The 27,897-nt window shown below is 35.8% G+C and overlaps 1 protein-coding gene across 1 annotated transcript; it reads right to left on the bottom strand.

Annotated features, from left to right (window-relative positions):
- Positions 1–1,092: 1,092 nt before the first annotated feature.
- Positions 1,093–27,897, bottom strand: MSANTD2 (Myb/SANT DNA binding domain containing 2). The gene is given in 7 exon segments (XM_031960952.1): positions 1,093–2,739; positions 6,330–6,390; positions 7,803–8,058; positions 8,579–8,623; positions 27,187–27,383; positions 27,386–27,420; positions 27,422–27,897. Coding segments are annotated over 7 exon segments (1,758 nt in total). The 5' UTR covers positions 27,733–27,897; the 3' UTR covers positions 1,093–1,886.

Here is a 27,897-nt window from a genome sequence, read left to right as displayed (position 1 = left end):
AAACTTCCTACTCACCAAGTTTCACAATTTGGGAATCCTCCTTGACTCCTCACTCTTTCACCTCTCTATAACTAATCAAATCACTAAATCTTATCAATTCTATCTTTATAATGTTTTTCATAAACATATTCTTATCTCCTCTGACACTACAGTATCCAATTCTAACCCCATTATTACTTCATATCTGAAATCTTTGGTTGTTCTGCCTCAAATCGCTATACTTTTAATACATCCTCCACTCACTCAGCTGTCAAAGTGACTTTCCTGTAGTGCAACTATGCCATTCCCTATTTAATGAGCTCCAGTGACTCCTTTTTAGCCTCTAGGATAAAATATAAAAATCTATTTTATATCCCAAATTCTTAACCTGGCCCCCTCCTGCCTCTTGAGTTTTCTTATATCTTACTCTCTTCTATAAACTCTGGATTTCAGTGAAATTGATCTCCTTGTTGTTCCTCACATAAGATACTAATCAATTTACTCCAGAAAAAATCCTCTGCCTCATCTCTGCCTCCTGACTTCCTTTAAATCCCAGCTAAAACCTTACCTTTCATAAGAAGCCTTTCTCAAATCCCCTTAAAATTAGTACCTTCCTTCTACTGTTTATTTCCAATGTATCTTGTATAGCTTGTCTGTATGTATTTATTGCATGTTGTCTCCCCCATGTCTTATTTATGCTGTTTTGTATACTGGAATGTCCTCTCTACCATCTCTAACTATTGAAATATTGCCCACTTCAACAACCAATTCCTCTATGAAGTATTCCCTTGTCTACTCAATGGGGAATTATTTTTCTTTTCTTGAACACAATGATGTGTGCCTCTTAGGAACTTATATTCTAGAGTTTTATCTCCCTCTTAAATTGTAATCACCATGAAGAAGGCGCATATATTTATTAAACTTTTATACCTCCCATGGTATTTAGAATAGAGTTCTACACATAATAACTAGTTTAAATGTTGTTCAATTGAAAAATACCCCCTCTTGTGGCAAAACTAATCCAGGCTGATAGTGCCATATAGTAGCCAGTGGGGAACAGAAAATTAAAGTTTTACAAAAAAGGCAAGGTATCCTACTTTTGCCCTTTTTTTATGTGCTCTAAGCAGCAAATATAGGAGCTTCGAAGTTCAGCTGCTTTAAAGGATCGTTATGCTACAAAAATTCCAACTATTATTTCAAAAGACCACAAATTACTTTAATGTAAAAAATAAAAAATAGAATTGATATAGCAACACAACTAGTTAAGTGAATACATCACAAAATAAATTGTTTCGTTTGGTTTTTCCAGGCAACACTGGCTGTAAATAGTAAAACAAGTAAAACAGGTTAAAAATGAATTCTAAATTATATGTAATAGTAGCTAAGAATGATATTGAAAAAGTCTCATTTAACATGACTCAAGATTTAACTTGCCATTATCTATTGCTTATTTATTCAGGGCTGTAAATAACACTTATATAGAGACATAGAGAGATGTGTAAAAATGAAACATTGTGAAAAAAATACAGTTTTTCAATTTCATATGAAACTCAAAAGTATAAGTTCAGTCCAATGTGGAATGTACCTACAGTTGTTTATATCAGGGCTCTAAAATCCATATTTTAAAAATTTTTGTTTTAAAAAAACAAACAAAAAAACAAAAACAAAAACAAAACCAGCTGACCCACCCTGCAAGTCCATTGTGTCTCGTTTGCTCAGAATAAGCATTTTTCAGGAGTGGTTTTGTTGCTTCTTTCTTGAAGTTCACTTTGATTCCTTTAAAGTTGTACTGGCCCAACTGTGGAAAGACAATTTCCATGAAGAGTCCGATGGCAGTGGGTATATGGGAGAGGCAAATAAGGGGAGGAAAGGGAGACAAAAACCCAAATCCTTATGAAGGATGGAAATCAGTTGTTAAATTTTAAGGGGTATCCAATGGCTTTTTCCAGGCACTCCACTAAAGAGCCAGCGGAAAGAAAGTCCCTTTCTACTTCCACAAATTTGATATAGATGGACTTAGGGGACACACCAGGTTCCACAATGCAGTTCTGAGACAAAAAACCATTGATACCAACCCAATCTTTACTGAAGGTTTTGGTGTTTGCTTGGAAATGTAAAAACAAACATTGCTGCAGAGTCCGAACCTCAGCAATCCCAAGGTAGCAATAGATAATGCGGGTGGACTCCATGTCCACCTGTAAAGAGGCCTGTGATGAAAGAGTCTCTGTGTCTCCTCGGGCTTCCTTTCCTATGTCCTGGGTACGGCGTTCCAAGTGTGGTGAAAGTGCCCTTTCAATACATTCTTCATAGCCAATAGCATAAAGGCCTGGGCTTTTGGGAATACCCCCTGGTAATAAATATTGAACAACGTTCCCACCAGTTGGCTTGGAGTGGGCAATGGGTATCCAGTCAATCTCCATGTGCAACTCTAGGCATCTGGCTTCACTAATTGTGATTTCTAAGAATTTATAATAAACATTTTTCCAGTTCATTTTCTGTACTCGTGTCATAATGATCCGACCTTCAGGTTTCTCTGAATTGAAGTACTCCCGAAGACGCTTGCCAAGAGGCACCTGGGAGCTGATTTCAGCATAGTGGTAACGGATATCCTCTTTCCAACGAGTGTTGTAGCCAATGCCAAAAATGGCCAGTTTGTTAGAAAGATGGAGCCTGGAAAAGTCTGTCCAGCTCTGAAACAGTTCCCATTTTAACTGTACTGATTCCAAAATCTGCACAATATTTTGCATAATGTCACGCTTCCTAAAAGGAAAAACAAAACAAACAAACAAAAAAAAATTCAGGTGGGCAGAGGATCACAGTAGCACAATTTTCCTATAAGAGAGGTCTGACTTAGCAATCTTATCAAAAGTGAAATAAAGTTAGGTTGACATGACACCAAAAAAAAAAAAAAAAAAAAAAAAAAGAGAGGTCTGAGAAAAATTTACTCTTTGTGGAATTAAAGGAAGCAGACTTCAATCATCTCTTTAGTCTGGGTACAATCCAATTTAATAAAATATTTTTTGAAAAAAATCAGACATTCACATTTCAGGAATCACAAACATATCAAAAAGTACCTATCAATAATGTAAAGTCAATGGTGAGCTTTATGAGCTTCCATTCCTGAGTGAAGCTGAAAAATACTGGTTTTGAAAACATATCTTGTACCACTTTAAACAATCACTGTAGTCCAAACCTGGTATTTCTGATACATTAAACCAAACTTACATACCCTACACCTGCCATGGAACCTATTCAAATAACTGGACCAAAAACAGACATAAAAAAAGATCAGTGTCTTCTTGCTTTTTCAAAAATTATTTAAAATACATCACCATCTCAGTGTCTTACTAATACCACTGTTAAGTTGACTTAGCACAGCATTAAGCCATAAGAATGAATCTATATGGCAAAGACTTACATTCAATCAAAGCCATTAATCCTAACAAAAATAGACATTAGGAGTAAGATTAAAGAGTGTTGGAACACAGCAGAAAATATATACTAAAACTGTCCTGGGAAAAGAAACCAGCAATGAAGAAAGTTCTTGAATACACAAAACAAAAAAGAAAAAACTAGGAAATTCTCATTTTACATTTGCTCAACTTGGAGTTGCAAAAATGCAGGGTTGATCAAGGGGATGTAGTTGGTTGAATTCTTTTCTTGGCTGGTCTCATTTATAGCAGTAGCTAAGACCTTTGTTTTAATGGAATTCATCAGAATTATTCTGATTTACCCTTCTATAGGAATCACTATACATTAATTGTAGATTCAATCTGCAATATGCTGAACCAACACACTCACACACAGTCAAACAAAAGTGAAGAGTAAAGATGCACACTCCTGATTTAGTAGCAGCTCTTTGGAGGAAGAGGAGAGAGAATTGTGGCCTTCTGAGACATTCCTATCAGGCTGAACACTCTTTGAGGGACATCCATATGTATCTTTCCCAGAATACACATGATCACATGTCAAATCTGTTCTCCTACCCTTTCTCTTTTGTTTGATAAAGAGTTCATAAATTGCATCATCTTCCTCTGGGTGTCAGAGACGTTCAGTGTGAAGGTCTTTTTGTCTTACGTAGTTCCCAGAAGATGAAATGACCCTTCCAGATTCATTTGCTGCTTTGTTAAAAAAAAATAACATCTATTCTTTTACATTTATCCTGGAAAATAGTAAGCATCCAATATTGTCTATTTTTATAATTCTTGGTACTCTCAAGGCCAAGGTCCAGGATTCTATTTCTGAATGGGCAAATTAGCTTTGAAAAGAGAAAAACCATTCCATGACCAGTTTTGCAAATCCCTGATCTCAGCCAACTATCTTCCAAATGAAATTTTATCCGGTCACAAGGAGGACCAAGCAACACAGTATGAATGGTTTAACATAAAGCCCTTCCTCTCAGTGAAAAATAACTTAAAGAATATATATTTTTTAATGATGGGCTGGATAGCATCATCTTTGGATGGCATATTTTATTCTAACTCATGACAGCTAACCTGGTTAAGCCCTCCTGTGTCTAGTACAGCTACACAAATGAAGATAATTTGTTCAGCATTGTCACACCCTACACCATCAGTAATGCTACAATTAGACACTGCAGGGAACAGTTCTGGAGAGACCCCTGCACTGCAGAGTGAGCACCCTGAGAGGAACCTCTTCAAATCTCTCACCGTGTGGGGTGTGAACTGGAGAGAGGAGGCGGCACAGCTTGGAGATCTCTGCAGAGCCGGTCAGTTTCCTGCCCTGCTGATCTGATCTCAGCTTGGAGCTCCTACGGCTCACATCAGCTCTTCGGAGCTATGGAGCACAAACAGGGAGCTAGACCCAGAGTTATTCAAAGAGTCCCTGCGATCTGTTTGTCGTTTTTCCTGGACTCCGGAGTTCCAACAACGGGAAAAGTTCAGGTGGTTTGAGGTTGGTGGCACCGATTCTGTGCAGTTTGAATTCAGCCCCAGTTACACCAACTGCAGGGCCTCCCCTGTAGATCTCTGGTGGCTAAAGGGAGAGGTGGGACATTTTAGTGAAAGAGCCAATGGCTTTTTTGGAAGTGGGGTGGGGTATGGGGAAGGATGAACTAAGAACTTTTTAAAGTTTACTTTAAAAATTGTAGAATTAAAGTGTTTCCCTTCTTTTGGGACTCTTTAGTTCCATAGTCATAAAAGATGAGACCTAAATTTAGTCAAGGGATAGTTCCAAACTTAGTTGAGTTTGAAATTATTTGTCCTCATTCTATTGCAATTTTTTGAACAGCTCATTAAAATGTTAATCATAACTGGTAAAATAATAGGATCTTAGACTTGGAAGTGATCTCAAAATTCCTATCTAATAAAAATATCTAAAAAGTCTAATAATTCTTAAGGAAAAATAAAGGCCCTCTACAATATACCTGACAAATGATCATCTAGCATCTACCTGAAGATATCTAGAGACAGGATTCTTAAGGCAGCTCAAGATTCTTAGCTCAAATTTCTACTATCCACCCCCCCAGCTATAGCATCAGGCCTAGTGATTAACGTTCTGGTCCCAGAGGGACTGTTCTAAGTCAAAGCAGGGCAGCTGTCAAAGGGAGAGGGAAAGGGAGATTCCAAAGAAAAGCACCTAGTCTCTCTTCACTATACTGATCATTACCGCAGCAATTTCTTCTTGCCACTTTCTCTCCACTTCTTCCCACCATCTTCTCAGATGATGTCGAGAACTTGTATTTCCCCATAATTTTGTCTCTTCACTTTTTCTCAACAATAATTAGGCTTAACACAGCATTTAAAAGCATTAAAAAGAATAAATCATTTACATTTACTGAGATCCCAGAGAGTTGAAATATTTAACATAACAGAAAATACCAGGCTCCTGGGGAAAAAATTAGGTCATCAGGCCATAATCAAAAGGCTCTGGCTCCTAACATTTTGCATTCTCCTTTCTATTAATTACTTTCTTTACTTCCCAATTAAGGAAGTAGGACATCTGGCTACACAAAATGCAACTTAAGATGTAAAATAAGAATTGAGTACTTTTTGTCCCACAATTTTTCCATCTAGTCTTAAGACCCTTCTGCTTTATTTATGAATCTGTTTAAATAGCAAAGTATTTCACACCCACACACTCTAGCAGACACATACACACACCTTTTTACTTAATAATGAATTTGTCCTTCTCAGATGTAAAATTCTCAGCATTTAAAGATGACTTCTAGGGATAACATTATGGAGAAAGTCAAGAGATGAATAAATGTGCTTGTTTAGTGGTATGGCTATGATTTTGCACACATGTATAATTTCAAGTTCCTAAATTTCTCCCAATGTTCACCATCCCTAGGGAAATGCACTTTGTGGCAAGGTGAAACAGCTACTTACTGTGCTTCTTCAGAAGACTCTTGTTTTATTTTTAATGTTCTCTTTGTGACAGGCATTTCATCTGAAAGGCAAAATTTTGAAGATGAATTACATATTGCTAAGCCACGACATACATTTATGCAGATTTGTAACTATCTTTACTGTTGATTCCATATTTTCAATTGCTAGGCCTTAATTCTGATGTCAAATACTGTTCAATGCCAGATTTATAAATATATCTCCCAAATAATGAGATGCACACATTTATATGCATGATCAGAAACCAGCTCTACATGTACAAGATTCTTCAAGGTCACCAATGGATTTCTAGTTAGGAGATTAAAGTTTCATTTCACTATGAACATGATTTTAAAACCACAAGAATGAAAACAATTCTGTTCAACTTAGATTTTCCATGTAAATTTTTCAAAGCAATTATTTCCCCAATAGCAAAAAAACTTCCTAAATGTATAATTTTTTTCAAAGGTTTTAGTGAATTAACCTATCAGAATAAAACAAGTCGCAGGACACTAAAATAATTTAGCCTTTATTAATGTGCTTCAAAAACAAAACGTGATTAAATACTTTCTGCTATTTAAGTATATTATTTTTTTCCCTTTCCTACTATATCAAGACCCTTTCCTGCATTTAGCATTATTTTTTTCTTCCTCATTCAACATGTGAACATTTTTTTTATTTTAAAATACAGTATCATTTTGAAATACTAATTTTAGATCAGCATCCAACTCTTGCTTTTGTCATCCAATTCTTTTCTGCCATTAGGATTTTATATATTGTATTTAGATTTTATCTGCAAAGGAGTTCATGCTAAGCTTATTACAAAAGTATGAATAGTTCTAGATAAATTTCATAGGGATTTCTTAATTATCTCAACATAAGGTAACAGGATTTTGGCCAAAGTATGAGTTACTTTCATAAAACTTAGTTGATATAGTGACAGAAAAGGGACTTTTTCATAAAATAATGATCAGAGTTAAACCGTTAAAAAAAAAAAAATTTCTTGATCAGGCTCAATGGATCTATATTTTTGAGGAAATCATACTTTTTAAGACTTTTTCAAGGTAAATTGAAGAACTCTACCTTTTTTTCAGCCAGATTGAAGCCTGACAGGGACCTTCATCCATATTTAAGTTTAAAAACCAAAAAGGGCAATCAAAATGTCAGTATTTTGTCCAATTGACAAAAAAAAAATAATAAAACCAAACAATATGGAAATAGCCAATAAACTTTGTAATTATTCGGGAATTATAGGATACAGATACCATATACCACATTTAAAAGTAAATTGCTCTGAATTCAAAAGTCTTTCATATCAATAATCTTGCTGATATCTTAAATATCAATAGAAAAACCATGCTGTAAGATATCTGCCTACAAGTAATTACACCTAGTGCCAAGTGGGAATGGTACCAGGATATAGTCCTGGATTATCTATAGCAGTATGCACATAAGGGTAGATAATGGCTCTCTTACCCAATTCCTGATCTGTTGGATAGCCATGTAGATCCTGACTGTGGTTTCCCCAGTCCTCCTGTGAATAATCCTCCATAGTGCTGCCATCTGACTCCAGCTCCTGGTACAAGCCACTACTGTTAATAAGTACAGGCTGGCAGGGCTGAGCATCCCATCCTCCCTGACCAAACACCTGTTCCAACTGTTCAAATGTGTAACTGCTCTTTCTTTTCCCAACACCATGTTCTTTCACCCGACTGTAACACCTGCGAAGGGTCTAAGACACAAAGTCTTTTGTTATTCCTTTAAATCTGTACTTCCTCTTCCAGGTATGGACCACAGATATTAATTACTATTAAACAGACACAAACAGACAAACACAGACACATTGTTATAGGAATGCTAAATTTCATTTTCATTCATTATATTAGAAAAATACTATATTCAGCAATAACTCAAACACATTACAATTCAAACAACAGTTTTGCAGTTAATTATCCATTATAAAACAAGAAACATTACATCATAGCATGTCCCCGATACACACATTTTATCCCTCCTCCCCCATTAAAAAAACAACCAAGAAGTACCAGCCAGCCAATAGGATGCACACCTGCCACAGAAGAGAGAGTACAGCTGCTATTGTGCCCAGAATTTGGAAAAAGGTGAGGGAAGGGAGGACAGAAAAGAGGATTCCCCAAAGCAAAGAATACAACCTTCCTTATTCTAAATTAAGGAGGAATACAGGTAAAAAAACAATTGCCTAAACTAATTAGCTAGTAAAATATATTACTTACATAGTCTGTATTCCTTACTAACTCATTCTGTCTCTTGGGAAGCTGCTGAAATTTAAAATAGAGGTCAAATCAATAATACTCAAAATTCTCAATCTAACATATCAATTATCAAGAAATAATATTCTAACCTTGATCTAATAAGAACCTAATATACTACAAATCTACTCTAAGACCCAAATTATCAACAAAAATGAACAAATAAAGGTACATAATTGCCTTTTTTTTTTTTTTTAGAAAGTGAGTTGGAAGGCAATATATTTATTTCTTTTCCTATTAAATTATTATATATTAAAAATTTTATACAAATACACAGATATATTAAAGTTACTGTTGCACAGAAGCTGTTATTTGTATGGTCTTCATTTCATTTCTGATTATCAACACCATTTTTTATAACCAAGTGATATACTCTAAGATATGTTATTGAGTAGCACACCCTAAGATGTTATTTTAAAGAATAAAATAAAGACCTGATACCAACTTCCAAATCTAGTTAGCTAGATTCCTACCCCCTCCCCAAGTGTAACTTTTCAACATCCATTCTGTTTCCTTATGTTTAACTGCATGAGCAGTTTGCCCAACAGACAATGCCATCTCTCTTCACCCCCACCCCCACCTCTTATTCCCAGATGAATTCCAAGTACTTCTGTATTCAACTATGCATAGCTGGTTCATTTCAGAATTAAGTTGGAGGCATTAGTATGATTGTAAATTTCTTCTTTAGATATAACGTTAAATCCTGTAAGTCAATACATTATCTATTCCATCAAAAACTCTGGATAACTTTAAGGCCTCCAATACTATTAAAACAATGATTTTACATTTTATTCCAAAATGTGTCACTTGAAGCTAAACATACAGAACGAACAATGGTAAGTATAAAAGAATGATAAAGATGATGAACTGCACAGTCCATCCTAAATGCTACCCATTGTATTCTCTGCATAATCACTTCCCTACTTAATTCAACCTTCTTCACTTTCTCTTTTGGTGTCTCAAATGAACCATTCAAAGGATTAAAGTTGTTGGTAAAATTTCTTAAAGTCTTTTTTTTTTTTTTTTAAACCAGGGGTAGAACAATCCCCTTCGACACAACCTTCTTAATGGGCATTTTAGGCTCCAAATCTGCCCAGAACTAGTGTTAAAAATCTGGATTTGGAAAATGATCAATAAGCAAGCTTTTTAATCAAAGAAGACAAGTACCTTCAAAGTTTCTCTCATTCAAACCTCAAAATATTCCCGTACCCCATTGAACTCTGCACTCCTTACAAAGATTAGAATTTGAATTGCAAGCGACCCCAGCCAAGTTTTTTTTTTTTTTTTTAACCTTACAATATTTTGTTCTTGCCTCCAAAAAACCCTAACCCCGCCTTATCCAGCCCAACTAGGGCCATAAATGGAGATTCCCAACCATGCTCCTTTCACCCTCCAAGGCCATAAATGGAGATAGAAATGATGTCTCTGCTCAATTCTTTCAAGTAACCCAGAGAAAAAATTCACCAAATAAAATATCCCAGCCAGAATTATCACTGATAACAATTTGGGAAATCAAGGAATAACGCTAAAATCATCTCTCTAAAGAAAGGTAACTTAGCCACATCAAACCCACTAGGAAATAATACAGACCAAAGAAAAACCACCAATCTCTGATACCAAGCATGGTGGGAAACCACAAAACAGGCTCTTTTACCATCTGTGTAACCACTAAATTGTAGTCAGCTAAACTTGAAATTTCATGAGGCTTATGTAAATGTGCATGAAGAAAGTAGTAAAGTCTAGTAGTTACACAATGGTTGAGAAGTTCCAAATCTGTTTTAGGAATATTGGCCTGATGACTTGGTTTCTTTTACTCAAGAGGGACTAATAATTATTGCTATAAACCTACTTGTAATAGCTAATGTAGGAAAGAAATACTCGATTTCATTGTTGAAGATCTGAGTAAGCAAATATCACATTAGGAATTTGATATATAAAAGAATAATGTTAAAACTAGTTAGAAACATAGATCTAGTATTAGAACTCAGAGGCCATTTATTCCAACCCCCTCATTTACAAATGAAGAAACTAAGGCCCAGGGAGATTAAGTGACCAAAGGGCATATAAGTAGCAAGCATCAGAGACAGGATTTGAACCAAAGTCTTCTGATTCTATGGCTGGTATTCTTTCCATTGAACCAGACTGCTTTCAGGTAAATTTGGCTTCAGTTCTCTCAAGAAATGTACATTTTTCAAGAAACGTTTATAGCAGAAGTGCCTTGCTGATCTCCAGTATGGACCCAAGAATCAAGAAGATTTCATATTTTTCATATAACATAGGTAAGGCATGTTCATCAAGATAGATCATGTCTCCAGACTTGAAGGAAACATTATAACTGAGAAATGTTTGTCTAACTCTCTGAGAAATATTATGATACAGCTAACTTGGGGGATTTGTGGTAGATAAATAGGAGGGAGAGTCCTCCATGTCTCAATATACCTGACCAGAAAAAAAGCAGACCTTTCTAACTACGAAAGATTACTTAAGGGAAATAATATAAAAACTATGTACCATATGTACAAAAGAATATGGGGAAATCCCCTAGTCTAAGTCCTGACACCAAATTATAACACTCCAGAATCCAGGAAAGGGAACCTTGATGATTCTCAGGGAGAAGTCTCATCTCTCATTTGCTGACAGGCCATCTCTGGCAAGAAACTCATTCTGGCCTTTCTTAGGAAAATAATTTCAACTATTAAGAAGAGATGTTTCTTTTTTCCCTTCTCTTTTTTATCCCACCTCAAAGTCAAAGGAACTTAGATTCAGAAAAAAAATTTTAAGTAAATTAAAATTTAGGGGAAGAAAATTTACTTAAAACTTATTGGAGGATTTACTTTTCTAGGCTACAGAAAATATTCAAAGTGGAGTAGTCAGTATAGTTACTTATTATCAGATATTTTCATAGAAAACTAAATATATATCTATATCTATATATAGATATACACATGATTGTTCTCATAAGAAAAATTAAGTCACATATTATCTTATATCTTGAACAAGTTTTGTTTTTTTTTAAATTACAGCTATATGAGCACTAAAATACCAATTTGATCAGATGACCAAATCATACAGGTGTGAATGCTTCAGTATTGAGTTTACAAGAAATGCCAAGTGAACTCTTATTGAAGTCCACCATGCCAATTATTTGAGGATTAAAAAAAAGGCAAGAATCAAAGAAAAGATTTGAAAAATGCCCCACTACCAAAGTAGGGAGAAAAAGATGACTGACAACTTATAGAACATAGTTAATTTTTTGGCCAATTTTAAGATTAAAAGAAAAGAAAATGAAAGAACAAGAAGATGACATTCATTGGGGATGAATGCAAAGCGGTCTATCTGAGGAGTAAACAGAGGCAGGAATTGAGATTGGCAGGATTTGGGTTTAACAGTAGCAATGCAGAGAAAGACCCAGGGTTACAGTACACGAAACATTAAATACAGTGCACAATGCAACTCTCTTGCCAAAATAAGTAAATCCAGTATTGGGTTGTATAAGCAGAGGAATCACATGTAAGCTATGAAGGTGGCTCTTCCTCTCTATTCAGCACCGGTGAGGCAACAGCTGGAGCACAGCATTCAGTTCTGGGCATCGCACCAGCTACAAGAGAGGGAAATTGTAGAGTTCAGAAAAGGGCAAATAAAATAATGAAAAGCTTGGAAAAATAAGATCTACAAGTAGGGCAGTGGTTTCAGTATAGCCCTCCCTGACATTATACAAGATACTTTTGGGGTAGGAGTGGGTCTCTTTCCCTCATATCTCCTAAAATCCTAGATTTTCAGGAAGTGAAAAGAAATAAATTCTTCCCAAAACTGCCACAGCATAAAAGGAATTAAGCAAATTCATAAAGCAGGGTAGAATGTCACCAATTTCTACTATCAGCACAATCATCTCCTTAAAGTTTGCCCCATTTTACATATAATCAGAAAAGAATTATGACAGAACCACTGATCTATGAGAAATGGTTATAGGTGAAACAGAACATTCAATAAGAAGTAGAAAAAATGGGCCACAATAACCCACATAGGTAAATGTGTTGTTTGAAAGACACTTGGCATGATCACGTGTCAGAAATCAGATGAAAAATAGTCATATTGTAGGAAAGAAAGCTGAGTGGTAATAGTAGGAAACAGTTAAAAAATAAAAATTTAAAAACCAAGTAGCAAAATAAACTTTCAATGGTAGTTACAGAACTACCCATACTAGATGGGGATTAGATATACTTTATCTTAAATCCTTTGCCAATTGAAAATTATCCATGTGATTTCCTTTTTTTGGACAAATGATTAGAATGGGGGTAACAAAATCAACCTTGGGAAAAGTATCCGGAAATTCATTTTCTAAGAACCAAAGAAAAACCTATGGCTAAAATAGCTGTAACTCTTAAACGCACCAAATCACATGTCCCTTCTAATAATACCAGCTGATAAAACTTTCCCATATCCTTATTCATAAAAACTACAAGTGAGAATCCTTCCAAAAGGAGGTAAAAATGAATTGCTGCCAGTTGTTTTTAAGAATTATCTTTTTAAAAATCTTTATTATTTTAGGCCATACTAAAATGTTCTTCATCACATTTTCTCAGTGTGATCAGCAAAGTTACCAGAAGAAAGTTTCAATTAGCAGCTGTTAAGGGAAAACAAACTTATTTCAACATGGGCAAGAAAGATGATAAAAATACAGGGTACAACTTCTGGCAATTTACTTCACACATTTTTTTGAGGTCTACCTATCAGCAACACAACATCAAATTCTATCCATTCTTGCAAAAGGTTTACTAAAATCCCAAGTTTTGCTCTGCTCCCATTTGTTTTCAATGTATTTATTTCTATAATATTGTGATGCTGACAATCACCTTTATACCATTTTGTCATTTATTTGAGCATAAAAATGCATTACAAAGAAAAATAATTATAGTTCTGGAGTCTTTGACCACCTAACATAACATGTCAAGTTACTGAGTAAAATGTAAAAGAGTGTGTATGTGTGTGTGTGTGTGTGACTAAAGCAACAGACTATTATTGGCTCTTCCTTTTCCCTTTCTAGATCACCTTAATTACGCCTTTGTAATAGAAAACAGTTTAGCTATGTGAGTAAGAGACACAATAGGTCTACATAGTAACCTCTCTTGTAACAAATATCACAGTCCTCATGGGAGATTGTAAATCTTGAGTTAGTTTGGGTTCTATTTTCATACTGAACCTCGCTCAGAATGAATGGCATGTAGGGACAAACAGCCAAAATTCTCTTGTTCTCTGGCAGAACCAAAAAAAAAATTTAACAAGCAGAAGTGTATACTAGATTTTAATGCAAAACATTTTCATAATTTAGAGGTATAGATCTACTGGACAAGAATTTTTTTCCTGTTGCACCAATTAAATGTTATTGCCAAATTGATTCATTCTATAGCTTTGTGATTGTCATCAATTATCTGACTTCAATATTCAATTCTTATTTTAGATAAATTACCTATAAGAATATTCATATAATGCATGGTAATCTCACATTTTCATTTCTAGTGATAAGCAAATTTAAATATATTTTGTCTACCTTCTTAAGCAGTTACAATGATAAAACCTTAATCTGTCTTCCAATTTCAGTATGACAAATAGGATATTAATCCTAGTGATATGGAATCGCTGTAGAAAATTATATCTGTCCATTTAGACAAGTAATTTAAGGAGTGAAAAGCAAAGATTGGATATGGTCAGAAGAATAAGTGAGGAGTGTAAATTTAATCAAAGCCACCTAAATTCCATGTTCACTCTGAAGGTGGAAATATTTATTAGGGGAGGGCAGAAGTCAGTTCCCTTTATCACACATACTCAAGTTCATTCCAAATTTGATTTTTAGAAATGGTAGATGATGTTTAGAATGCTCAGAGTGAAGGAAAAAGAGACATATTATTCTCACTTGAGCAAGGGAGCTCAGTTTAAGAAATAAGAGGGAAGAATACCATCCCCTCATATATTATCCCAGAATGTTCAGGGCTAAAATATAACACCATATACACAGCTAGCTCCCAAAAAGTCAGTCTTTGTTCTTAGTGGGAAGACATATAAGAGGGTTGTCCTCGGTGAGGGAGAAGGAAAGGTGTCTCTCTATCTCTTGCTGCTCATCCGGATTTCTTTGCCGTTGCTAACAAGATTGGAGAAGGGGGTTGGAGTGCCAGCAAAAGCAGACTGTGGCTAGGCTTACTTGCAGTGATTCAGGTGCTGTGAAGGGGTACATGGGGTAGATGGGGATCACTGCCTGAGCCAGGGTGGGGAGGGGGGATGTTAGGCCATTCCCATTCTGACTCTTAAGAGGCTGGAGAGGCTGCAGGAAGGCCAGCTGGAGGCTGGGAAGTGGCAGAAGTGCTGTCGTTCTGTATCATCTTGCTGGGGAGCTGAGCTGCTGGGCACTCTACTCAGGGTCTGGCTTGCTGAAGTTGGGGCCCTCAGAATAAACCATACAGAATTCTCCAATCTTCTGAACATCACCCCCATGGCCAGTGTAGAGGGTCAGAAAGCCTTTAAAACTGAAGCATACCCCTTGGTGAGTCGGATAATGTCCCCAGGATGGATCAGGTTGTCAATATCATCCCAAAAAGATATATTGATGCTACCTGTTTTGTCTGCTACTTTGCAGATCCTCACCTCATGTCTTTTGTCTTGGTCACTCGGCCTGTCTCTAGCACAATGAAGATGAGATTCAGGTTCTTAAGTCCTGGGCTTGATATCTTTCACAAAGGTCGCCATCGCCATGCTGCCCAGGCCTCCACACTCTGAGGGAGAGCCAGGGTTGTCTCCCAGATAAATTCTTGTGGGCTGTTGATGTCTGGGAACTGGTGGATTTTGCAGCTGCAAAGGCTGTAAGAGTTGCCAAATTTCTCTTTTACTATGCAAATTCACAATATAATTTTTTTAAATCCTTTCCAGGGGAGGAAGAGGGATAAGAGAATTTCTGATTGCAACACAGGCTCCAATTACATCAAGTAGACACTTCCCCAAAAAGACTTTGGTTTGTATCAAAAGATGACACAATGTTTAATAGTTAAATCATGACTGGATTTTAAAAAATTCTTAGAATTAAAACAAAAGCTCTTTAAATATTTAAGAATTTTTTTAAAATTCCTTAGAGGTTAATTTTAAATAAAGGGAAGATTAACAGAGGGAAGAAATAGAATTTTTCTAGAAAAAAGAACTGAAAGTCATTGGCAGAAAATTTTCTTGGACTAACTACAGTTAACTTGGTTTGTTATCTGGCTAGACTTAAATTGGGCATCTCTCACTGTTATTCTTCTATATACACTATTGTTGCCATACTACAACACAAAATCTGAGATGTTAAGAGTTTCCTAATACCTCCTAAGAAAAACAAGCAGAAAAGGTAATAAAAAGTAGGTACAAATGTAAAAAGTAACATTCTTTTACTCAGTGCAAATGGTGACAAGGAAGATTGTTTAAACAGTACCTCTAATCTCTGATTATGATTTCCTTATCAATGAAACACTACATTTTAATTTCAACATGTTAATCTGTAAGGAATAGTTCTGTGGTTATAGGATAATGGAATTTAAAAGTTGGAAGAGACTTAAGAGATCATGTAATCTGATCCCCACATGAAGCAAGAAAGATTTCTACAATCATAACCCAGTCATTAAAATTAAGTTGTTTCTTATATTTGAAATATGGCTTAAGGAATTCAAAAATATAGAATAGCTATTTCTACTATAAAGATGAAGGAAATCAGTTGATTTCTACTCTTGAGTTTTATAAGGTCACATAGAAAAAAGATGACCATTGTCAAAAGGTTTCCTTTATTTATAGCTTTAGTAATTCTAAGAAACTGTTCAGAAGTGAAATTGTTCAGCAATATACATACATAATTCACTTAGTTGGAAAGGACCTCAGTCATCTAGTCCAATTCACAAATGACTGAAAATCTCCTTTACAAGAATTCCTACAAGTCTTTGCTTAAAATCTTTAAGAAACCTAAGAAGCAGCATTCCTGGTTTTTTATCCTAAGTTTTTAACTTAAAAAAAATTTTTTATACCAAGATTAAATCTGCCTCTCTGCAAGTTCACTTACATCATCTATTTCTACATTTTTCTTTCAATTGTCACCACAATCTTCAATGAGATGTAATACTTATTACTCCTGGATATCCATTTACTCCTTTAAGTGTCATAAAATCATCATAAGAGAAAGATTTGATAGGCTCATAGATCTACAGTTTGAAGAGGCTTCCCAGGCTATCTAATCCTTTCCTCTTATTTTACAGATGAGGAATCTAAGGTTCAGGGAGATTACATGACATGCTCCAAGGTAACTTAAATAGTAGGCACCAGAGACAGGTTTTGGAATCTGGTTCATCTGACTCCAAAGTTAGTTCTGATAACCAGAAAAACCTGATCCTCTTCCTGAGCTAGCTGTTTTAATCTGGGTACTAGTATAGTTTTCTGTACTCATTAGGTCTGATTGTTCAAAGAATCCTTGAGGAAAAGCGAATGCTGAATACTACAAAACATAATAAACTCTTGTTGCCTCAAGAGCTAATCACAAGTAGTCATTATTTTTAAGGCTATAAGAAACAGAGTATCAGGACTGCACTTCAACTTCTGATGTCCCTCAATGAAACAATGGTCACAGGACTACAGCAATAAGAACTGAAAGTTCATCTAATCAAGTGATTCTTATACCTTTTTTTGTCATAGATCTCTTTTGGGATCTGGTGAAGCCTATAGATCCTTTCTTACAATGTTTTTTTAAAAGACATAAAATGAAATACAAAAAATTTGAAAGGAACTTATTTTCTTACACACACACACACACACACACACACACACACACACAGTTCCCAGGTTAAGAATCCCTAATTAATCCCAACTTCACTTTCTAGATAAGAAAACGGAATCCCAGAAATATGAAGCAATTTGCCCAAGGTCTCTCTCACAGACACAAGGAGTAAACAGAAAACCTGGGATTCAAATCTAGATTTTCTGACTCTCAATTCTGTGCCTTTCTACTGAATTATGCCTGCAAAGATCTTATAATATGGACTTATTAGATAAGGAAGAAAATACTGTCATGATATATATATTTGAGAACTTCATCAATACTTTCAAAGCACAAAATAAGGGAAAGAAAAGGTAGTTTACCTTAATACTTGCTAGGGAAAAAAACAATACATAAACTCAAGCATCATGAAACATAATTTTAACAAAAAGAAAATTATTGGACATAGAAAAGAGTAGGACTAGGGTATGCCCTTCTTAATGCAACATTTTCAAATAAAACAGAGATTCCAGTAGAAAAAGATGGAGAAAAATAACCAAACTGAAAGAATACAGCAATAGATCACAACTGGGCAGGTTAGAGATGCTATAAAGTTATCCTTATATCTTTATGTATATCAGCATTGTCATTCTAATTGAATCCAGCAAAATATATATGATGTAGTAATTAATAAGCAAACACACATTCCATAAGCTTAATGTTTCAAACATACATATGTGATTAGTTGATTTCTTAGCTACTTAGTACCATTAGTGAAGTATACATAGCCCAATCTGATTTGCAATTTTCAGTTAATATTTAAGGAATTCTTCGGTTAAGGAAGAGTTATTTTGGAAGATGAAATCCTTGAACAATGACATACATATACATTTAGAACAGATGTAGTCACCCATCTGAAATATGTTGGACATTTCAGCTACTTTACAAGTTATCACTAACAGGTAGCTATGTCAATAATTAAAACTTGCCTTTTGCCACCTTTCCTTAAACTTCCCGTATCATTTTCCATATCACTCTACTTTCAGCACTGTTGCTAAATCTTCATATTAAAAAGTATGCTGATACATTACTATATGTATATCTTCTGTCCCAAAGATATACCCTAAAAGTCAGTAATAACCAAAGAAATGTTAATGCTCCTATTCTAAACTTAATATCTATTACAAAACATACCTGACACTATCTAAAACACTCCAATTATAGAAAAGGAGAGCATTAAATTTTAAGTGCTTCTTATTTTCTGCTAAGTATAGTCAGTTGCAACTAAAAATGTAATACCACTGATCTACCATTACAATATTATTTAATACTTCTTGTTTATTAACTAAATGGAAATTTTTAACCTATAAAGACAATGTTTGCAACAAAAACTGGTCAGAGTGAAATTTTAACCCAAAATATAAATGTCACTTTTCTTCTTTCATTTAAATTACATAATTACTTATTTTCAAATGGGACCCTAACACTATTTGCCACTCATGAATTAAAAATAATTTGTAATGAAATTATTTTTCATAATTCATGCAAAGATCTTGACATTGAATGTGGAGATTTGAAAGACTTTGGTAAATAGATCAAAAAGAAGAGTATACAAAGACTTTGTCTTAGGATCATAGGATAAAGGGACCTTAGAGAGCATGTAGCACAACTGCCAAATTTTTTTTAACAGATGAGGATGCAAAGTTCAGAAAGGTTAAATGACTTGATAATACAAGTAATAAGTAGCAGACATAGGGCAACTTTCACCTCCCTTTATTACACATGATCTCTTCATCTGATGCCACAACACTTTGTCCTCCTTCTTGTGCACTTGTCACTTGCATTCTAAAGAGAAATACACATCTTACTAGGTTGTAAGAAATAAAATTAGGATCAAAGCTTACTTATAGGAAGAAGCTAGAATGGTGCTGCTAGTAAGCCTACAACCCAGTGGCAATTTACTACATAATAGAAAGAAATAGCCCCTAGATAAATAATACACATTATCTTAATTCAACACAGAAAACTGGGATTTTTCATGATGTACCCAAAAACTACAAAAGATCAACTTCTGGCTTTAAGAAAAATAATTAGTCCAAAGAATTTTCTAAATATTGATATAAAAGGAATCTCTTCTCTTAAAAAAAGTTCAAATTCTGTTAGCTGTTCTAAATTACGTATATGAATTACTAACATTTTAAAATAGGAAGAAAGGGAGGGAAAGAAGGAAAATAAGCATTTATATAACTCCTACCATGTGCCAGGCATTGTGCTAAGCACTTTTACACATTTGACCTTCAACAATTCTTCCAAGTAAGAACCTAATTTAAGGAAATGAGGTAAAAGAGTTAAGTCAATCAATTAATCAGCAAACATTTATTAAACACCTACTATCTGCCAAATTAAATGACCTACCCAGGGTCACAGAGCTGAACTCACATCTTCCTGACGCCTGGCCCAATACGCTATTTACTTCACCACCAATTACCAAAGTAGGTAGCTAAAAGGTCAAAATCTAGAACAAAACATTTTTCAATTCTTCTTGAACCACAATTCAAGTCCTCTCTTGCAGGGAAAGAATCTGCAGATGTTAGAAATAAACTAAATTTTAACCAAAAAGAATTTTTCCTGATCACACTAAGATCAATTAAAAGAACACTTGGTTTAGTCAGAGAAATGGGAAGAAGAGTTAAATAAATATAAATACAACAATGAATTTTTAAAATATAACTTTTAAAAATTTTTTTAAAGGATCAGTTCCAACAAACAGTGTCATTCCACAGTTTCAAATACACTACTGTTCAAATACAGTACTGTTACTGTTACTGTTCAAATACACTTGTGTTAAAGCACAAGGGGCTATAAACATACATATAAAAATATGTAATGATAAAAACAAACATTAAAATGTTTAATAGTGGAATATCAGTTAATCAATTAACAACCAATACTTCCTAGGAAGCAAAAATATGGCATAGCACTACTCTAAATTATTGGGAGAATTGGACTTTTATTTACAAATGGGGAAACTACACTAATACTTTACTAATGACAAATTTAAGAAACACAGAAATAAAACTAAACCAAGCCAAACTAAAAAAACAAGCAAGTTGGAACCAATGCATTAAATATCAGAGATTAGAAATGGAAAGTACCAACTAAATATCCAGTCCAATCCCTCTCCTCTTTTATAGAAAAAAAACAAGCTCAGAAAGTGAAAGTGATTGGCCATAGATCACTCTAATAGTAAGAGGTAGAGTAGGACTTTGAACCCAGGAGCCTCTGACTCCAAATCTGGAACTCCTTAACTTTACATGGAGAGGTCAACATTTTGGCAAACAATTTCTAGCGCACATTAAGTGTGCTTAAGGAAATTAAGTGAATGCACATAACTTAGGGAATGGCTGAATAAATTGTGGTATATGAATGTACTGGAATACTATTGTTCTATAAGAAATAATGAGTAGACTGATTTCAGAAAAGCCTGGATAAGACTTACATGAACTGATGCTGAGTGAAGAGAGCAGAACTAGGAAAACACTGTACACAGTATTGGCAAGATTGTGTACTGAACGACTATGACAGACTCAGTTCTTCCAGCAATACAATGATCCAAGACAATTCCAATAGACTTGGGATAGAAAATGCCATCCCCATCCAGAGAGAATTACAGAGATTGAATGAGAATCAAAGCACACTATTTTCACCTTTATTTTAGTTTGCTTTTTCTTTCCCACGGTTTTTTCCTTTTGTTCTGATATTTCTTTCACAACATGACAAATATGGAAATATGTTTAAAATTACTGTATATGCATACTCTATATCAGATTGCTTGGAGGAGGGAGAAAAAAATTTGGAACTCAAAATCTTGCAGAAATGAATGTTGAAAACTATCTTTACATGTAATTGGAAAAATAAGATATTATTGAAAAGTTAAAAAAAAAATTTCTACCACAGGATAGAAAAATCCCTGCAGCAATTATATTGTAGAAACTTATGTGGATGACATTAAACTATCTCTGCAAATATGATAACCAATTAAAAGCTGTTATACAAAACTCTTGCTTTTAAGAATTTTACATTTTTCTTTTTTGCATTTGTTTTCATTTGCATTTTTAATTGAGAAAAGTCATTTCTTATATTCAAAAATTTTCATGTTGCTCTAAGAAATCTATGAAGTTTGAGTACAGATCAATGTGATGACATATTGGCCAACATCTAATTGGATATAAATTTCAATTATTACTGTCCTGTGAAAGTGTTAAGGAAATGGATAAGGTTGACAAAAGAGAAATAAGAAGCCTGTATAATTTACTCTTCCAAAATTGAGTTGATTGATTTCCAAGTGATATCTTCATATCAATTTTTACAGATCTTTTAAAGTTAAGCCTAAAATTTGAAACTGTGTACTAGTTCCTTGCTAAATGGTGATCTCTATATATAACATGGTAGACTGCACGTTCTTATTAATGTCTAAAAAGCAGATCTATAATTTAAATATTTCCCTAATCCATGTCCTTCCCAAATTTATTTTTTTTTAATACTAGGCTTTCTGAAAATAGAACACAACCCTATTTTAATTCTATACCACACCAGTACTCCCACATTTAAATTTTTTTTAAACCCAGAATCCTGTTCATTTACAAATATATTTGCAAGTCGATTTACTTTTAACTAGGGAAAACTCTTGATATGTTTCAAAAGGTTCCACAAGGATATGTTTTAAAAGGTATGAGACAATATTTTAAATGAGTTGTTCTGGGCACTTCCTACACTTCTCGCAGTCTCATCAACAAACCTGAGAGTGAATATCCTTTCAGGTATTATCTGTAAATATAATAAAGTAGAACAAATAAAAATTTTAGTAGAGATAACCAATTTAATTAAATTCTAGATACTTTGATAGCACTATTCAGCTTGTAGAAAACTTTTCATCATAATGCAGAAAGTTTTTGTAGAACCTAGGGAGAAAATTATACTCCTATTAAGATGCTCAATAACAAGGCAACTTTTGGCCCTAAGCAGCTCTTTGATTTAAAACAAAAAACTCCCACTATTCTTTCAAAAGGAGGGTTATGAAATTATAACTAGAATTAAGGCAAAAAATAATTTATCTACTGAATCATAAAAATTATTCTGGATATTATAATTATTTTTAATTAATCCAAAAATAATCATTAAGAATTATTTTTAGTGGTAAGGAGAAACCCCACCCATTATCTTTAAACATATTCTTAAATAAACAATTGATCCATTAAAGACAAATTTTTTAGGTCACACATTCACCTTGCATTCATCTTATGGCAAGCTAGAAGTACACATCTGTTTCATGGACATGAAGCCAACTCCCAAGAGGCAAATTTTTGGAGAGTGCCCAATAACATGGGACTTGAGAATGAGTTTTGCAGTGCATTAGATTAACTGACTGAACGTGTGAACACAGCATCTGGCTCAATAGTGAATGATTTTATAAATTCAAAGCTTGGGTAAAGTGTCAAAACCAAGAACTGCTAACAGTATGAACTGCAACATTCCCTTTTTTTCTGAAAATAGCCTTTACTGATACTCCTTCTGTTGGAACTTAAATCATACACTGTATTAAGACACCTTGTGCATTCATTGACTTGTACTGTTACTCATCTTTTTCACATATTTCTTATCTTCCCAAACAGGTTGTAATCATGGTATAAATTACAAGTATTTACTTGTAATCATTAGATTGCAAATTCATAGCCTATTACTATACACTATATACAATAATAAATGTATACAGTATCATACAAAGAATATTTACATGTCTAGAGAAAGATTGGGAAGCTCATCTGCGGTGATCTGTCCTATGAGACTGCACAGGATGGATACATTGCAACCTTCACAATTTAAGAAAGCATACATATCAATGAAACCCATTGATCACTTAAGTATCAAGTATATTTCTTTGTTTCACTCAGAGAACCTAGTGTTTTAAATATATACATAGTATTCAATAAATGGATATGAATAAATGTTCTTGCCAAGCACAAGAAAGAATTCAAGATTAGATCACCCCAAAACAGTCATTTTTACCTTTTTGACAAACAAATAATTTTTCTGAAGTAAATAATCAAATCTTGTTAAGTTGTGAAATGCTATGTAAATGATAAATTTGAAGAATGTAAGGAAATATGGAAAGATTTACTTGAAATGATGTAAAGTAAGATTATCAGAACCACAAGTGACTATAATGTTATAAAAAGATGAAGACAAAGCTAGTGGAACTTCAGATGGAAGTGGAAAAGTCATAAGCAAGACTTGTTTTTGTGGGTTTATTGTAGTAATACATTTGGCTCTACTTAATAATATTCTGAGTTTCATATAAGATGCTTGTATTTATTCAATCATTTGTAATGGTGACAATTAAATTTATAACAATTTTTAAAAGATCATTATAATAATTATAAGATATAATAAATCATGCAGCAATAGCCAGCTATTTTCATCAGAGCAAAATTGTGTCTGTCCTTAAATTTCAATACTGGACTAGTTAGAAAAAAACCCAAAAATTACTAGCCACATCCAACTGGGATCAACTCCATATGTCTTTATTTCTTATGATGAGATAAATATTATAAAATAGACAAATTCACCCTGCCTAACTAAGGTATAGATGTTACGTTGGTTGGAAAAATAACCTCTCCAAGGCACAGTAATTTGACAAGCTATGAATGGATACTATACTAGGCCAATTTTTTCCTGCCCTACACAAATTTCTTTTTCTTCAGAATTTTGAGCAGATATTAAGTTATCAATTAAATCAACAATTCTAATCAATGTAAGGAGTCCTTTATTTTTTCATATTTGGTGCCAAGTCATTTGCTTGTATCACTATTTAAAAGCAGAATATACAACTCTCCTTGAAAGTCAATGAATTTTTTTAAAAAGTTAATGAACTTATTTCTGAATAATTTTCAGGTAGTACAATTCAACATGTTTTATTTCTAATTTACAAATGAATACTGTTCTTCTAAGAATTATAGCACAAGCTTGTGAAAGTTCTCTTTCTAGTCTTTAGTTAATAAAGTCTGGGTTGTTTTGATTGAAATACAAAAGTTAAGCTTTTTCCTCCCTTTCTTTTAAAACAAGTTAATTGAGGCAGTTTAGCTATACTTGTTCAACTTAGAATAGTTACAAGTGAAGTTGTATTACTTTCAATACAAGGATTAATGTTTTCCTTAGGTATAACTTCCTCCACAGAGTACTCAAATCCCTCTGTTTTGTAGATGGTCTTCAAGAATTTCTATGATTGAAAAAATTTATCATCCTGTAACTAAAAAAAATGATGAATTTGGCTGGGCTAGTTCTAGGACAATATACATATAGCACTCCCATATTCCAAAGTCAGCTTCAATTGGCAGAAGCGACAAGAACTTGTATTATACTAACCTAGGTCTCTAGGCTAGAGGTCCTCAAACTACTGCCCGTGGGACAGATGCAGCAGCCAAGGACATTTATCCCCCTCACCCAGGGCTATGAAGTTTCTTTATTTAAAGGCCCACAAAACAAAGTTTTTGTTTTTACTATAGTCTGACCTTCCAATAGTCTGAGGGACAGTGAACTGGCCCCCAATTTAAAAAGTTTGAGGACCCCTGCTTCTAGACCCTACCAAAACCACTTCCAAAACACTGAAGACATCAAAATAGACCTTCAAAGGAATGTAGTACTGTGTTAGAACGGATATAAAAGTTTTGTATTTTTTAAAAATAACCTCCTAGACATGTTAAGTTTGAGGACAATTTAGCCATTTTCATTTGCATGGATAAACTTATCTTCTTAAAACATATTAATGAGACTGTAATTTCCTTTATTGATTCCTCTTTCAGACTGGGACAGTGGAGCAAACTGACTAAATATTTGATTATTTCATGGATTATATCTAGAATAGAGCTGCCCATGTTCAGGAGATTCTCTAATGGCACAGAATGCTTAACAACTTTCGACCAGTCTTGGAATTCCTCTACAAAAGAATTCAGATAGATCATATTTTAAGGTCTGGGTGTATCCCTAAGTAGAACCTAAATAGAAGAATGGTATATTGCATATCATTATCAGTGATTATTTCTGTTAAATGCATCAAGAATAGGGAGCTCCTCAAATTTCTAACTTTAAAGATCTTGACCCATTAACTGACTAGATCAAATACTGATAAAGGCTTCTTATTCTTCATTAAATTTAAAAAGAGCAACTCAAATTTCTTACAAAACAATAGAAATAACGTGGCTTCCTCACATTTTCCTACTGATTCATTCCTAGGTTTCCCCTCCCCCACTCCACACCCCCCTGAATTTATTTGGGCTCATCTGGGGCAGATAAAGTAAAAAGTAAATTCTTAGAGGGTTGAGAAGGGATTACATTGCTTTTAATCTTTGTATTTCCAGCAGCCAGCACAGCGCCCAGATCGTAGCAAATGCCCGAACTGAAGTAAAAGATTTAAAAAAAAAAAAAAAAAAGTCGAAAGCATTACGAATGAAATCAATTTAGAATAAGAGAAGTAATTGGTCTCAGAACAGTATTGAAATATCTTTAATTTTGATCATGCCAAAATTTTCCAAATTATTTTTCCTAAATCCAGACAGCAGCCTTCAAAAAGACCCTAATCCAAAAAGGACTTTTACTATTTTTAAACCATATACTAGAGAGAAACAGCCTCAGTCACAAATGTTGAGTTTTATTGAACGTGGAGTTGAAGTAGGTAGGTACCATCCTTAGAAATTAACAGAAAGTCTTTCCTTGGGGAAAGTCTGGGAAGATGGATCCTCATCTGAATCTTAACTCTGGTGGACACTAGAGATTTGTAATCACAAACTTGTTCAACTAAAATACAACTCAATATCAAGAAAACTGGAGCTCGCAGGTTTAAAAACTACAAATTAAGTAAAAATAAAATAAAATTTAAAACCCCCAACAACCTTCACAAATAGGAAATTTCTGATCCTGATTAAAAGTACTTAAACGCTAAAATGCCTATGTACGTAGAAATTCAAAACTTATGAAGCTTTCTGCCTATTACTACAAATAGAGCTCAGTCTCTACTTACTGGAGGAAAAGGATAGCTTTCATAAGGGGCCTAATCAGAAATGTTAGAAAGTCTCAAGCCAAGGGAAACAACAGTCTCACTCCACATTCCTTCCAAATTCCAAGTCTGGGTGTCATTGTGCCCACTAACTTTGCCACGGTAACAATGCAAGATTGAGCTGCCAGCAGCAGCTCTTTCCAAGGCATCTGGAATCCCACTAGCCCCGCTGGCAGCTCAAGTTGGAGGTACTGCAACGGACACAAAGGCCAGTAGTCCTAGAGAGCTCTTTTTGTGAGCGTGGCTCAGCCACTCTGGGAAACCCAGAATGGGAGATCATTTCCCCCCTGCTCTCCCTTCCCCCAACCCCGCCTCCGACCCTGGGAGCCCCACGGTAAGGAACAAAGCGAGGGGCCCCGAAGCTGGAGGGAAAGAGGCGCCCGCAGCGCGAGCACCGCCGCTCAGCACACAATGAAAAAACCACCAACTTCCAAGAGCTGGAGCATCCAAATTAGCAAGAGAAAGGGGGCGGCGGCGGTAAGGACATTTAAGTTCACACCCAGAAGATTTGAGGCCCGGCGGCCCCCCTGGAAAAAAGTCCCCTCCCCAAAGGGAGAAGAGAAAGGCGGAGGGGATACGAACCGCCCCCCCGGCCCCGGAGGGAAGCTCCGCGGACAGCCCAGCCCCCCCCCGCCCCCCGAGGCCGGCTTCCCCGCCTTCTCTCAGTGTATCGGGTTCGCTGCCCCGGGCCGGGCGGCCGGTTACCTTGATGCGCTCCCGGCACTGGGACGGGGTCCGCTCGTAGCCCAGCTCGGCCAGGGCCCGGGACACGCGCTCGTACATGGCTGGCCCAGGGGCCTTGCTGCCGAACACCGTGCCGGCTCCCTCCAGCTGCTGGTACCGCGCCTCCACCAGCCGCTCGTTGCCCCACACAGCTATCAGCGCGTTGGTCTCGGCCGGGTCCACGACATGCCCCGGCAGGCAGCGGCGGCGGCGGCGCCCCGCCGCCGCCGCCGGGGAAAAGGAGACGGAGGATGAGGCGGCGCTGCGGGCCCCCAGCCCCAGTCCCCAGCCCCGCCGTCGCTGCGCCGAGCCGGCCGCGCTGCCGGGTCCGAGCGGAGAGGCGCCGCTGGGCGTGGAAGGGTCGGACAGAGACGGGTTCCCATCGCTCATTCCGCCCGGAGAGGCCGGGGACATCACCTCCATCTTCGGGATCTTCAGCGGCGAGCCAGTGGGCAGCTCCGAGCCACAGGGCGCAGCCATCTTCCGAGCGGCCGCTGCTGCACCGCCCGGAAGTGACGCGCCCCACATCCGGTCGCCGCGATTTCGAGAGCTGCCGCTGTTCTCTTTGGAGCTCGCGGGCGGGCGGGTGGGATGGTTTCGCTCCCGCGCCTACTGCAGGGACTGGGGCTGGGGGCGGGGAGCGGACACACCTTCTCCTGGCTCGACCTGGCTGGTGGGCGGGGGATGTGAAGC

This window comes from Sarcophilus harrisii, chromosome 3, assembly GCF_902635505.1.
Source record: "Sarcophilus harrisii chromosome 3, mSarHar1.11, whole genome shotgun sequence".
Classification (NCBI taxonomy): Eukaryota; Metazoa; Chordata; class Mammalia; order Dasyuromorphia; family Dasyuridae; genus Sarcophilus; species Sarcophilus harrisii.
This window is presented reverse-complemented; position numbering and strand designations above follow the sequence as displayed.